Here is a 16,166-nt window from a genome sequence, read left to right as displayed (position 1 = left end):
ACTTTAAACAGTATTCAGTTACTTGCCTTTGGAAGTTTAATAGGTGGCTCTTTGGATTCCTCTTCTTCATCACTGTCTGAATCCCCACTCTGTACACTGTTCTTCGATGCCAAAGATACAGATGCTTCCTTTTTTTGCCACTCCAACACACAATGGCGAACATTGCAGTAAACATTAAAAGCTGAAGGGTTGCTATGTAATCTGATATCTGGTATGGTTATTGTACTCTCTAGGTTTTCAGTCTGAAAAACAAGGTAAGTTTTAAGTTTATTAGAAGTTTCCAGCTTTGCTAAATACAAGTAATCCCAACAGTCTCAATAATTTTGGCCAACCAAATGATTCTCAAACTGGAGACTGAAATTTCCTGTTGAAGTATCAATTATATTTCAGGCAGGGAAAAAAGAAGGCAGAGGAAGAAATTTCAATATATTCCATCTGGCTTTAGTCTCTACCTCTCATAACTTGATGAGGACACTGGGACGGAAAATGAAAGCAGCTCAGGCCACAGAATGGTCCAAACCTGTGCCACAGTCAAAAGACTAGCAGAATTCAGGATTTATCTTCTCAACAGGGGTCAGGCTTTCTTTTTTAAATATTATTAGTTAATTTTAAAAAGCATTATTTGTTATTCTAGTTGTTACTTTTAATCTATTGTTAAATAGTAAAAATAAGATATTTGCTAAATGTGTATTAGAAATTAAAAATACCATTAGTTGTTTTGTCATTAAATGAAAACAGATGGCAAGTTCAAAAACTCCCCCAGCAGGATGCTGTGGATAATAAAAACCTAATAGACAAACTACTGAACACAAAAATCTGTCAAGGCCTATGAAGTAAGAGGACACCATCCTATTTTCAGAAGCCCTGAGCCACAAAGTAAGAGTTGGGAAACCATTCTGAGAAACTATCACTACCCATGGCCTTACCCTACCACCACCCTGCCCCACCCCTTCCTTGGTATCTACTACTGGTAAATTACTGTCAGCCTCTGCCAAGACACAGAAGAGCCTTCATGAGGCTGTCGTTGGACTTGGAAAAATATTAAGATAAAACATTTTTTGAAAAACATCTTTGAAATTCTGCCCCATACTCTCCCTTTCTGCAACAGTAAGATGGGACATGAGGAACGACAGACTTAAACAAACAAAACCCCACAACAATAACAGCCAAAAAAATCCCCAGGCAGGGTTACACTTTCTCTTTGGTTGTGTACTACCAAAGACTAGGCTGGTTTGAGCATAGGCTATGAAAAACGAGATTTCAGGCATAGGGGAGGAAGCAATTCCCTCTAATACCTCAGTGTACACAGAGGGCACAAGACTACACCAGGAGAGAAGGCCTAGGTTAAGAGTGCAGGAGAAATTTTCTTGAACATGCAAGGCAAAATTTGGAGGAGCATTAGGCTAGACTGAGTCAGGGTCATGACTAACTTCACAAGGTTATTTTCATTTGTTTCTTGTGTTATTGGGGGGCAGTGTGGGTGAAGGTTTTTTGTCTTTTTCTTTATTTTTATTTAAGGGGGATAGTTATTGTGAATAACCATGTTCATTTGGCAGGAGAGTACGCAGTGAATTATATTACAGTGATTTGGAACAGATCAAAGTGGAAACACTCATACATCTGTGAGAGCAGTGATGGGAAACAGGACTTTAATCTAGCAGAGAAGAGGGGAAAAGAAGTCTGAGAACTAGTGAACTGGATAATGTTTTAATGGGGTGATTTACTTTTTTAGAATATGGTAGCCTCAACTTTGCAAAACACAGCAATGGTTCACAACACATTTTTATCTGCACTTATCTTTTTATTATTACCAGAAATAACACAGACTTCTAAATTAGACCATTTAACACCATGTGTTACAAAACTTGACAAAAAATTCAGAATAACTTCAAAATATTTCATAGTTTATATATTTCCTTTTATTTCTGACTATAGGATTATTCTAACTGTACTGGTACATTTTTGCATATCCTTCCTTTTCATTATTACTACAAAATTATTGCAAGCTAACACATTAGGAAGCAATGGTTTACTCTGTAGCCTATTTTATCCAACGCAGACAGTGTGGTAATTTTTCTTACCCATGTCAATGTTAGCAGTAAGCACAAAAATACAAAGACAATTGGTGGGAGCGAGGTTGGGAAGCTGGAAAAAGTTCTCAACATATATACTGAAAGTTCGGGGGGTTTATTTTCCTTTTTTTTTTTTTTTTTTTTATTTTTAAGCACAACAGAACTTCTGCCATGAGGGATTGAAAGACAACATAAGTTTAGTCCTTGTTCAACATGAATATCTTCAAAAAAATAAAGCTGTGTTAAAAACCCACAAAATTAATCAGTGCAAGAACTCAAGATACAGCCTCATACGTTACTCCAGTATCAAACTCCATCAAAACAGATTTGGACTGATATCAATGATAATGAGCTACTATATACTTTAAAATGTATTTGGCACCAGAAAACTAAATGGTTATAACATACAACTCTTCTGTATATCAAATATCCTTACACACACCCCAAGAGTTTTTGCAGCTGCTGTTAAGGCGAACACTCAGTATCAGCTTTCAAGCTAACTCAGTTGAACTGCACAGGTCGAAAAAAATTTTTAGTAAGTCTGCTATGGATTTCCTACTGTACTGACAGTTATAGGAAGAGAAAAATATCTAGATCCTCTGAAATATCTCTATCTGAAGTTCACTTATCTAGTTAGTATCATGTATTGCAATTATAACTTCTGTGAAGAGTCTGCATTCCAGTTCTTTCTTGTCAGGAGTTCATCTTAGTCTTTGTTGCAGAACAGCCTAAGTTCACAGAATCACAGAATCACAGAATCTCACAGAATCACAGAATCTCACAGAATCACAGAATCTCACAGAATCACAGAATCTCACAGAATCACAGAATCTCACAGAATCACAGAATCTCACAGAATCACAGAATGTTAGGGATTGGAAGGGACCTCGAAAGATCATCTAGTCCAATCCCCCTGCCGGAGCAGGATTGCCTAGACCATATCACACAGGAACGCATCCAGGCGGGTTTTGAATGTCTCCAGAGAAGGAGACTCCACAACCTCTCTGGGCAGCCTGTTCCAGTGTTCGGTCACCCTCACCGTAAAGAGGTTTTTCCTCATATTTATGTGGAACCTCCTGTGTTCCAGCTTGCACCCATTGCCCCTTGTCCTGTCAAGGGATGTCACTGAGAAGAGCCTGGTTCCATCCTCATGACACTTGCCCTTTACATATTTATAAACATTAATGAGGTCACCCCTCAGTCTCCTCTTCTCTAAGCTAAAGAGACCCAGCTCCCTCAGCCTCTCCTCATAAGGGAGATGATCCACTCCCTTAATCATCTTCGTGGCTCTAAGTTCTGTAGCTCATGTAGCCTCTTTTGAAACAGGTTGGCCAAATTGTTTAACCAGCACAGATTATTTTAGTCATTACAGTGCTAGATGAAAAAATCAATGTATGTTTTCTCACCTATTAATAATAAGCTGACTAATTTTCAGAAATAAACTCCTTCCTTATTCTTCATACAACTATTAAAAAGTCCCTAACGCTTTAACTTTTAAACAGTAAGCACTTTGATGATTCTATCCTTCTGTGTTTAGTGTCTCACTCTGCTACACCAGTGCACTAACTATAGTTATATACAATCATCTACCCAGACTTCAGTACAGCACAACATTCTCCAGAAAACCCGGCTCTATCTGAACAGCGTAGCACTAGAATACACGACTCAGAACTAGAGTTTAATTCCTGGCTGTGATGTTAACTCACTATTTACATTTCTTAGTTCATACGTCCACTTTCCCTTCACAATACTTTATCTCCGAAAACTGTAAATTCTTTGAAACTAAAAGCACCTCATACTCTATCCTGTTATACACTTGACAACTACAGTAGCAGTCCTAACAATGTCCCTTAAGAATAATTTTGAAATTCACTATCTGGTTTTGTCAGTTTAAAAACACTGGCCTTATGACTGTACTAAATAAACCCCTTCTTGAACAATAAGTTGTTGGGTTATAAAAACTGGTTAAAACTTTAGGACAATTACTAGTTTCACTGTTTACTGTCTGCCATTTGAGGGGAAAAAACCCTCAATTGAATTAACATTAAATCTATAAGCATACAAATGCTTAGCATGTCTCAAGGCAAAAGAAAGGTGCTGAGTGACAAGACACATTGTTTCTGGTTGGAGAGTAGGAAGTGAACATCCCATCATCACATTCTCTTTCTCTCTCTCCCCCCACAAACTTCACCATAAGGTAAAAACCACCGACGATTTATTTGTGATCGATTTGCTCAAGTCTCTGAGGGGCTTTAACAATATTTATAGTTTCCAGGTCTTCAAAACAAAGGTCTGTTCAAAAGTGGAAGTTTTCAAGCAGGTTGTATAAACATCACTTTCTTAGTTTTCTTTTACAAAAGGCAGGGACAGACCTGATGAAAAAAAAGGAAAACTTTCTTCCCCTCTAATGCAAATGCTCATCCAGTGAGCAGCTTTCTTTTTTCTTCTCCTTTTTTCTTTTCTTCAATAGTGGCAGTGGAAAGTATTCAAAACAGATATCACGTATCAGGAGTTTTTTCCGTACAAGGCGAATTTTTTCCTTTCCAGATTACAAAAGATTCTTACATTCACTGAGGCTAGAGGCACTGATCAAGTTAGGAAACTGGGACTTAAGTTCATCCCATCATCAACTGGAAGTTTCCTTTTCTGCAACTAATGAGAGCCATGGCATTGGGTCACTCTTCTACACAGCCATACAAACTTTCTGGATACTATGAGATTCGTGCTACCATCTGTACAATCTTGCTGCTGGCTCTTAAATTTTGAGGCAGAGCAGATCACTATGAAAATCTAACCACTAACTCTGCCTACAGAACCCCAACTTGTATCAAACTAATAAAGTCTATTTTAAGTTACAACAATTCTCTTGATACTGCATTTCATGGTGACACAAAATACTTCTACATTGCCAAGCAAAGCAGCGGAACATTAAGCCAAAATGTTGATCAACTTCTAAGAACTCAGTGAAGCAATTTATTAATTTGTCACAGATCTAGGATTATTAATAATCCTATCAGACTGCTCTTGAGGTATGAGGTATATTATTTCAAGAAAAAACTCCACCCTGATAGCTTGTTTCCTTGGTGCTAAGTGTATCAAGATCCACAGATGGATGAAACATTTACCTGACACTGTGGATAAGGTGAAGAGCAACAACCACTTTTTCTGCACCTCTAAATGTCATTTTCTTAATGGCTACTGCAATATTGCAATCCAAAGCACTCACTAAGTATAAGAATGACTTGAAGTCCAGCTTCTAGCATGTCTGAGTAGAAGATGAGACGACAGGCTCTGCATTTTTCTTTTCTCCCAAAGCATTTGGTTTCTCGGAATATGAAATTGCTATTGCTTTCAAAAAGAATGGAGCTTCAAGACTGGAAAACAGAATTATGCTTTTTGATTTCTAAGTTTTTGTATGAGCTGTAAGAAACTGGGACATTCTGAAATCTTTTTCTTTGTTGTTTCACTTGGTATCATCAGATACTCCTCAGATACTCAGTATTCATCACATCTTCTGTCTTGAGTGCTGGAAAAATTTATTTGTGCTAGACAGAACATCTAAAATTAAATTTTGGTGGAAAGGAAGAGCAATTTTTAAACATGATGTCAGTCTTACAAAATGTGCAATATTAAACTTCAAAAAGGAGATTCTCAACTGAAACCATACAAGGTGAGGTAACCGTGATGAAAGGTCATTTCAATGGTCAGAATGACTAAGGGATCTTTTTCAGAGGAACAGAGAATCTGTAAAGGCAATAAACCTAAACAAATGCCTTACAAAAGTTTTCTGTATTTTAGGTAGACAAAACAGAAGTAGATGACATTCTCTAAACATTTAAGATAAAATTAGAAAAGCTTTTTTCTTGAAGTTTTAAAAGATACTGAAGAAAGAACAATTCAATCCTGAACTGAATAACGAAATCTAAATGCAACTCTGAGAAATTGCAATACCAATGCTAAGTAAAGAATCGTGAACACTATTTTAATACATGAAGGTAAAATTTTATTTCTTGTGTGTTTTTTTCCTAAAAGATAAGAGGCTATATTATGAGAGAGAGAATGAAGCACAGGTGCCCATACCCTGATTTGTGACTTGTCCTTGTAAACATATAGTCCCTACTAAATGGAAGGATGCATTATGTCGCAGAGGCTAAACAGCACAGATTTGGTTCATGAAATAGAGCAGACAGACTCACAAGTGCTCTTCTCAGTTAGCCTTTTGTAATGTTCCAGTATACTCAAGGAAAGAAGTGGCAAAACCAAAACCCTCTGATCTCCTTTACGCTTGTCTCACACCTAAACAAACTGTTATCTCAAAAGATGAAATCCATACATAGCTTATGTTCTGACCAATTTACTTCCTTCCTCAGATGACTCCAGTAATGGTTTCTTCTCAGATGTGATGAAAATAGACTATAATCTAGAGGAGGACAGTTAATCTGTTGTTAAAGATAGGTAAGGCTATAATAACCACTTGATCTTATCTGTGCATAACAAGGAGCATAGAACCTTACCAAGTTCCTCTTTGAACAGCTAAAACACCTCTTAGAAAGGGATGCCCTCTTGAGGTTGAAACACTATATAATACAAAAGCCACTGAAAACACTGGCAAATTATTTGAGAAGCTACGTGTGTTTTTAATGAGACAAACATTTATCCCAGTTGATACACCTTATACATCTAATAATTAGCTCATAATAAATTTGCCTGTTACATGAACCATCCTTTCCCAAGGTTTTATTCCTTCCATTTGTATAAAGCTAAACAAGCAGATACTAGGAAGAAATTCTTTACTGTGAGGGTGGTGAGACACTGGAACAGGTAGCCCAGGGAAGTTGTGGCTGTCCCCTCCCTGGCAGTGTTTAAGGCCAGGCTGGATGAGGCTTTGAGCAACCTGGTCTAGTGGAAAAGTGTCCCTGCCTGTGGCAGGGGGGTTGGAACTAGATGATCTTTAAGGTCCCTTCCAACCCAAACCATTCTATGATTCTGTGAAGTCATAGTTTAAAACTTCTATATAAACTAAACAGGTGGATGCTGATCACTGAAGTACATTCTCAGTCTCTCGTGGATTCCAATTTTTCAGTATTCTTCAAATAACTTTATGAGAACAGAAGATGGTTAGCTCTGGCTTTCCATTCAGTCTCTCAGCTAAGTGTCTTAAGCAGCACTTTTATAACAGTGAAGTGGGAAAACTCCAGGGGATGAAAAGGGGAGAGGGAGAAGAAGGAGCAATATTCATAGGGTTGAGATAAGCTACACAGCCTACAATTTTCTAGTGATAATTGTTGCCAAAATAAAAGGGGCGGGGGGGGGGGAATCCAAGGTGCTACACACACATCTAATAATCACATCTTTGTTTTTTTATGTAAAAGTCACTCTATTCAGCACTGAATTTGTAAAGCCAAAACACACTGCACCCACAGGGAAAAAGTCTATACCTCCATTTAAAAAAAAAAAGATACTAAACCACAAACCCAAAAGTTAACAGTAGTTCAAAATCAAGTGATCATAACATGACTCCAGCATAGAAACAGAATAAGGCTCAAACTACTGGGCTGCACTAAACACCAATTAATGTTTTATACTTAAAATGTTGTAACATTTAATGCTTAATGGCAGGAATAATTTTCTCCCAGTTGCTCAACAATAACTTTTTTTTATGTTCTCTCCTCTTCAATTACTCAATTATCATTTTTAGTAAGTGCAGGGTATAAATAACAAATTTTAGGGTTCCTTCAGCTTATTCTTAATTTAAGGCCCTCCCTGCCTCTACCAAGCATATTAGAGAAAGCTCCCATCTCTGTTCAGACTAAAAGACCCTGGTTCTTAAAAAATAAATTGATGCACACAAACTCTCCTGCTCAGAACGTCCAGTAGCGATGGGCTTTTCAATCTGCCCTATTATAAGGCTTCAAATGGAAACTCACATTTTCCTGACCATACACACATCTGTTTTCAGACACTCCAGTGCAAAAATGATCATTGTGCTTATACTGCACTGGTAAGCATAGGGATACATTGAAAAGCATGGGGGAGGGGGGGGGGGGGGGAACTCCAACAAAAAAACCCCAAGGAAACAGCGAAAACCAAAAAAAAAAAAAACCATCACCCTCCTTTGCCAGTAAACAAACATTTAATAACCTAAAGATATGAAGCTGATTTTAAATTTCCTTTTCAGCTACAGTTTTCAGGAAATACACAATTTCCTGCTATCATGCAGGAATAAGCTGGAGTACCTTTCTGTACCTCAGTGACTCGGAACAAACACCAATGCTTTGCTGGTTAATTCTGTCCTGCCTCAAAGACTGTCTAGAACAGACACATCAGCAAAATACATGCAAAAAACCATTACACCTTTCAAAGGCAAGTAAATCGCAATGCTTCAAGCAGAAGCTGTTTTAAATCAAAGAAAAATCTGGAAAACAACCCTCCATGGACTTGAGGTGCAGAGATGATCGGTTAGGGCCAGATTTATAACTACTGACAAGACCCAGCCTTTAATATGCTCATGTCCTCTTTGGCCATTCAGAAGGGATCCTGCCAATCCATTTATCCAATGCAACTAAATCCAAGCAGCACATTTGACCGTCAAGCTTGTGAAGAACAGCAGTTCTGGATTTAGCTTCCTACTTGGCAGTTCAACTAGGGCACTACTATCCAGAAAGACAAGGTTCCCTTTATATAGTAACAATGACCAAAGCTGAAGAGTTATCTTATTTTAAAAGCACAAGTTTCTGTCACCAGACAAAACACACAAAGACTAACTACATTCTGCAAACTTTCTTCAAATTTCTGACTTGATTTTCTGTGTTGACAGTGGGTCTCACAAGATCATGAAGGGAATAGGACTAAAACTTCTAATATCATAGCAACCAAAGAAAGGGCTGAAAAATTCAGTTTGGACCAGAAATATTTCACTGTAGAGTACTGAGAACAGAAGTGAAGATAAGTTCCTTCTATATCATAGTCTGGAGCTGCACTGCTTGAGATAAGCAGAGCAATCTGGTAAGTATCCAAAAAAGCAATACCAAATGAAGAGATATAGGGCTTGGTTCACCCTCCCAAAGTCATCTGTCTTGAGATACAGTAACTACACGAGGTTTGGCAAATAGGGATAAGATGGCCAATTTGATCTACAGTGTACTTGTATTATAAGGGCATTCAACTGACCAGAAAGTGTTTTCACAGGGCATTTCAGTGGTTCTGTCCTTCAGAACCATTCCAGAAATGAGCTACTTTCTCTTTACTGACTACAATGGGAACCTACGAAGAAGCCTCCATGCCTGCAGTGAGCCTTCATGAAAATCCCTCCAAGACTCTACCTTAAACAGAGAAATAATAGCTCTCTAATAGAGAAAGAATGCAGCAGAGCCATATTTTAAAATACTGTTGCTTCTGCCTAGACTTCTCTGCAACAAGTAAACAACAAGTAAACTTTTTTTTTTTTAAGTTCACTGTACTGCTCCCATGCATTTAAAGTGATGGGGGCAGGGGTTACTTATCTGTTATTCTCCCTGTGTATCATCTATTCCATTATGGAGGAATTTTCAGAGTTAACTTTGGATTCCTTAGACACTGAATGTTCCCCTTCTCCTTTAGCCAATATGGACAGAACTCTTTGCAGCAGTAGTCTCTAACTGCTGGCTAGACATGCATCTCTTAAATTTTAACTATAAGACCAACATGTTTAGCTACATTTACAGTTCAGGAACTGGAAAATCAAAAATGCTATTCATATTATTTCACGTTGAACATTAGCAGTAAAAGCTGTTGAAAAAGGTTAACATTGGTATCACAGTCATGTAGAATACAGTAAACAGACAAACGATAATGGCTTGTTATCTTTTCTAAACAAATAAATTGCTACATTATACTTATTTTTTCTTTTCTTTGTCTCAACTGAAATTACTTTCATTTTTGAGACAGAACTTTGTCAAGTTAGTTACAGACCTACCTTGTTTCGTGCTTTTACTTTCAATTTAGTCTTCTGTTTCCTTTTCAATTTTTTCTTGCTAAAAAGTTTCTTACTTCTGAAAAAGAGCAGAAGAGTCATGAGAACAAAACAATTAAACTCCCCTCCCATATCCCATTGTAAACAGCAAAACCAGCAGAGGAAAAAAATGTCAGAGGTCCTCTGAATTTTTTTCTCCTAAGCAAAGGGAACCAACACAGGCAGAATTTCAGGGTATAAATCAGAATTATAAAGCATTTAAAATGATGCTTTCTTAATCCTCCACTAACTTAAGGGCCTTTACTCTCATCAATTTAAGCAGAATATACGCTAGGACAGACAAAAGATCTCTACATGTTATACTGTTTTATTCTACTGTTTCATTCTACTGTTTCTACTACAAGTCCATTAGTGCCACATCAGTGCTAGAAGCAAAAATTGACAATTCTCAGTAATATAACCTGTTAGTACAGAACACATATGTTTTGTGAAGTCTTTACCAGATAAAGATTCCAGCCTTCCAAGACAAAAAGGAGGCTTTAAAAATGTACCATTTGGCAGAAAATTCAGTTGGGTGGGAGAAACTGCAACTTTTGAATGCAGCTTTTTAAAAATTTGTCTGGACTTTTCCCACCCTCAGCTTACAAATTTTTCATCTCCATCCCTTTACTTTAGAGCTCTAGCTAACACACGCTCCTCTAATCCTCTTCTGCCCACACCTCATTCCTATCACATTCTTTTCCTCCTCCATTTTACTACCCAGTTAAAAAAAAAAAAAAAACAAAACCACAAAAAAACCCAACCAAACAAAAAAAACCCCCACAACCCAAAAGAAAAGACGTCATACACACACAACTGTTTTGTCACCATCACTGACATTACTCTCAGACACATGCTTTTTAACCTACTCTACATTTCTCTGGTCTGTTCAGATTACAAACCCTCTGCAAAAGAAGCAGATGTTATCTTTGCAGCATACAGGTCATTCTATACAGGACTTTAAGCAACAACTAGTAACGTTCCTCTGTGCCTCTTACACATTACTCAAATAGTTTGCAGTTCAGATCAGTTGGAAAAATAAAACTATGGAATCTGAAAATCACAGGCAGTAAGAAGTTGCACCTTCCGGTAACAAATTGGAAAGAGACTGAGAATCAGGAGACTCTTCGTACTTTATTCAAACAACTTTGCTCTAAATAAAAATTTTGAGGGACTAAAACCATACTGCTTACTACTCTCTCCTGTATAGCATTCAGACTGCAAGAGTATACAAGTCTCATGGTCCAGCAGTCAAAAGCTGGAAACTAAAGTTTGACCAATGGCCACCAGTCAGAAAACAAGCTCAAAGAACCCCTGCAGAATATCCCAAGAAAGCTGCCTGCTAGAAATTTCATCACCTTTCCCATCTTCACCTATAAACAAAGAGGAAGGTACATTCCTCATCAGGACACTTCCTGAAGAAACAAATGAGCTCTTATAAAGGAACCACCACCATTATCCTGGAGTTAAGAGAAGTGATTCACTGAGATGGAACCCCCCACCCTCCCCAGTCAATTAAAGCTAATAAAGAGAACCTAGATGATCTCCCAAGGTTCCTTCAACAGTAAAGTTTCAATATATAACGGTATACAACCTATTTAAGAAGCAGGGGGGAGAAATGTCATACAACCTTTAATGTCCAAATTTCTATAATCAAACTCCATAGTCCATTTAGTTATTCTTACATTAGACAAGTTTTTCTTCCTTATTAGAGTTTAATGCAGTTCATTCTTATTCTGCTGTCAAACATGAAGAACAATGCAGTCCCTTCCATTCTGTAACCACTCCATCTTCTTCTCTGGACCAAATAACCTTTTATGAAAACATTCACCCTAACTTTAAGTGTACAAGTCCCGATTTATTCTGGACTTCTGGACTGTCTCAGTCCATACCACATGTAAACCACATGGACCAAAACTGAAAACAGTACTTATTATTTGCTGTTGAGAAGAGGAAGACTAATTGCCTCATAAGCCTCAAAGGTCACACTTTTAACTGTAATCCAGGTTTTATTTGGCAGCTTCACAGCAATATGGCATGGCAGACCTATGTAACCCAGAGTAACTTGAAAACATTTTCCTACAAACCTCCAAACTGAGCTTCCAGTACTCTTTACCAGTTGTGCTGTTAATTATGCCTTTTAAACACAGTACAATTTGCGCTTACCAGAGACAACTTGATAAGCATTGCTTGACTTTTTTTTTTTTTAAAAAAGCACACTAACTCAAGTTGCCAAGACATTTCAAATTTAATCCTGCCTGCCAAAATCCTTGCAAACTCTCCAAATTTGTTACAGTCTGCAAACATTATAAGCGCTATTTCACAGGACAAGTCCCCTTATTTTTGCACGTATTTCTCTGTATGCATGTATACATCTAGAAATCCCCAAAATTAAGCCTTTTTTCCCCCCACTAAGATTGGGTTCATGTCCAAAGCGACAAAACCCCCACCATTTTGCAGACTAACTTCATTTGTCAATGATACCTAGACAATGTTTTCTCCACTTCGCAAGCAGGAAAGATCAGCAACAGGCTTGCTTCCTCTTTCAGATTCCAAGTGGTGGTAGCATGATCTCCCTCATTCATACATTAACCATCCATTAAAGATGCTGCAAGTATAAACTTCTAGTCACTCCACTGCAGCAGTCATTATCTTCAGCAAGTTTTAGGCTTGAACAATTTTTTTACATGGAAATAACTTTGGTATAGAAATGCCATGTTGAGAATCCACATTTATCTCCCTATTTTTTCTTAATAAAAAAACCCTCAAGAATACTGAAATCCCCAAATTTTTGTTGGGAAGTTTACTTTCTCCCTGTATTCAAACAAAGCTTCGGAACTAGTAAGTGATTAATTAAAAAATAAAAAAACCTCATCAACACTTATTTCATAAACAGTTCTGAGCAACCTATCAGTAGTATGCATAATACTAATATGTTTATAATGTATCTGCATATAACATATAAAGATATATATGGTTGTCCATAGTTGTACTGTTATATATCATTATGCCAAGAAGTTTTAATATTCAGACAGAAAGGATAAAATATGTGCAAGTATATTCATGAAAAACAACATCAAGCAGATTATGAGTAATTTCCTGTTGGAAACCACATGTGTTAATTATAAGCCTGACTCTTCCCTGCCTGAAGATTAACAAGACCTGATATGGCTCGGTTGGATTTTTAAGTTAAATTATTAATTATGGTTTTGGTTAACAACTGTAAATTGCTGTAAGCTGTCATTTGTAAAGGTCCTGAAACTACGCTGACAATCTGCTTCCAGTGGCAGAAGGCCTTTAGCCTTTAACTCTTAACTCAGCTGTTGCTACTGTTTAGTTCACACAAACCAAACACTGATTATCAGCAAATCTTAGGCAGGTTTTCTGCAAACTGCTTCAAGCCACTGTAATATTTGAGACTAAGTTAGCAGTTTTGAATCGGACCACAAAGGAAGTGCAAGTCAAATGAATGCAGAACACAAAGATACCTTGACAGGAAAATACTTGTGGCAAATGGACCCCAAGAAAGAGTGAATGGTGCTATTACAGCCTTCACAGAAAAAATCTGTTGAGAATAAAAGCAAAGACCTAAAATGTTCAACCCTAGAATATGGAACAATTGCCTCAAATGTAAGGGGGAAAAAAAAGGGGGAGCATGGGCAATAACTGACTGCTGAACAATTTAGAACAGGTAAAATAGCTGTTAAATGACATGACTGCAACTTGTATTCAGCTTTGTGGCACCTGTAGTAGAAGGAAGTAAAAGCATGCTTAGTTTATTTGTTTTCAAACCAGAAGCAGCATTAGCTACTACTTGCAATATTTGCTGCATTATTAGGGGGATGCTCTTCAGTTGTCTCAACACCATTGCTCTTACTCTGTTCAAAAGAGCTGAGGAAATGCAAACAGAGGATCTTCCCTCAAAGTCACAACAGTCCTGAACTGCAATTCACAAGCTTAAATTTGAGAAGGAAGCTTTATGTATCGATTGTCCCCCCTACTCAATGATTTTACTTAATTACTCAATATGGGTTAATATTATGTTAACCTTATGTTAATAGTCTCACACCTGCATAAGCTCTTCTAGGCTGTATGTTACACTAAAGGTGTCACTGATGAGTGAGAAAAAATATTATTCTGTCCAGGCTGCTGAGGTAGAATAGGAACAACAAAAGTGTTACTCAGCTGCTGTCTGACCTAAAACCTTTGCTTCTGAAACGTGTTTCTGCTTTCTATCTGAAACATGTTACCAAAGGTCACGGTAGCTAGTAGAGCATTAGACCCAGTCATTCTACTGTTGATTAAAATCTTTGCATCCACTTTTGAAAAATGAGTGAATTTAGTAAGCTCCATGCTAACACATGTTAAAATTTTTAAAATTTCCATCTGACTTTGACTCAATGCATTTGTCTAAACTTGCTTGCTCTGGTTCGATGGCTAAGCATCGTCGGGAAGAAGTATACTGTTGCCAGGAGAGGTCTAAGTCATGCTGTGTCCAGACAAATGATAAATATACTGTACTATTTTGTTTCCATAGGTGCTTACTCTGCACAGTTAGCTTAGGCATTCAAGGGCTAGTGGAAATGCTCTTAAGAGGCAGCAACTACTCAGTGACGTGAAACGAAACACTGTCAGATTTGTGATATCAAATAATTCTTTTGCTCCCTCCATTTGATGAATTACTGCTGTTGGTTGGACAAGAAGCAGCAAGTATTTGTTTCTGAACAGCCTAAAGTGAAATCCCAAGCTGAATTTGCCAAGTAGCCCACAACTGCAAGCTATTACCACTCATGTAGTCACCATCATGTCTCAGGGTCTTCCATCACAGCATCGAGTTCCCTAAAAAGCTCTAAATGTACCAACACACTTTACTCAAGGGCAGTGAAATGTGAGCACTGATATGGGGACATCGGCTGAAAAGTAATGAAGTGATGTTTCCTCCACTGTTTTCCTCAGCTGCCCCATACTGAACAACAGTGCAAGATCAGCGATACTAATTTTTATGCACAGAAATCACGTAACAACTAGGACTGTTTGGCAGCTTTCTTTGCACAGGTATATTACTGTCATAAAGGATCTATAAACTACAAAACATATTATCCAGAGGTTGTCACTAAATGATGGAATATCATGTTTGCCATAAAGGCAGCGGGACCAATTGGTCCAAAGCAGTTAGACATCAGCCACAGCGCCCCATCTCATCTAACTTAAGTTCTGCCCAACAAACTGCCAGGGGAGTATCTGACTTGCAAAAGTCTATATGCCTTTGCGATTTTCTTTTTGAATACGCGTATTACAACATCTGGTTGCCACAATTTTACAAAGTCTTTTTTTTACCGTCACCCAATAGCACACAGAAGCACCGCTACTCGTACGTCACCACTGGAGAACGGAAGTACTACAGACTCACTTTATGAAAGGGAGATGGGGAAGAAAATACTACTTTGAGTAAACAAAGCTGCATCAACATAGAATGACTGCCCAGAAAATGTGATTACTTCATTATTCTCTTCTTCTAGTCTCTAGGAGGTATAAATTATATACTTAAAAGAAAGTAGCAAACACAGTAATTTTCACTTTCTACCATTTAGTTTGATGGTTTTCCTTTACCTTTCCACATCCAAACTTCACCAGAACTTTTATCATAGTTGTTGCAGAACACCAACTGGATTGTCCTTGTCCTTCTTGTGATTCAGACAGAATATGAAACAGTTGATGGTGAGCCAATTGAGAGTTTAAGGGTTAGGATTAGAGAGCAGACCAACATGACCAGGATTGTTTTGGGTGTCTGCTACACACAGCCTGATCAGAAAGAAGTAGATGAGGCCTGCAAGAAACTTCACATTCACAGGCCCTGGTCCTTATGGGGGATGTTAACTATCCCAATATCTGCTGGAACGGAACACAGCAGGGCACAAGCAATGCAGGAGATATCTGGAGCACATGGATGATAATGTCATGACACAGGTGATCAAGGAGTGAATGAAGGAAGACACTTTGCTGGACTTGACACTTAAACAAAGAAGAACCAGTCGGATGCATGAAGGCTGGGGACAGTCATGGATGCAGTGACAATGCAGGTAAAGTTCAGGAACCGGAAAGAA

General features: G+C 37.8%; 1 protein-coding gene across 12 annotated transcripts in view; it reads right to left on the bottom strand.

Moving 5' to 3' along the window:
• MYCBP2 (MYC binding protein 2) overlaps window positions 1-16,166 on the bottom strand; it is a 204,691-nt gene that overhangs the window by 170,182 nt on the left and 18,343 nt on the right. For all 12 annotated transcript variants that reach the window (XM_068395507.1, XM_068395508.1, XM_068395513.1 and 9 more), the window contains exons 2-3: window positions 10,027-10,102; window positions 27-242 (exon numbers count right to left, since the gene is read on the bottom strand). In XM_068395507.1, the coding sequence (XP_068251608.1) occupies window positions 27-242; window positions 10,027-10,102 (292 nt within the window). The remainder of the gene's footprint in view (window positions 1-26; window positions 243-10,026; window positions 10,103-16,166) is intronic.

The sequence above is a fragment of the Nyctibius grandis genome, chromosome 2, assembly GCF_013368605.1.
Source record: "Nyctibius grandis isolate bNycGra1 chromosome 2, bNycGra1.pri, whole genome shotgun sequence".
In the NCBI taxonomy this organism is placed as follows: Eukaryota; Metazoa; Chordata; class Aves; order Nyctibiiformes; family Nyctibiidae; genus Nyctibius; species Nyctibius grandis.
The sequence above is the reverse complement of the archived record's forward strand: the minus strand, read 5'-3'. Positions and strand labels throughout refer to the sequence as shown.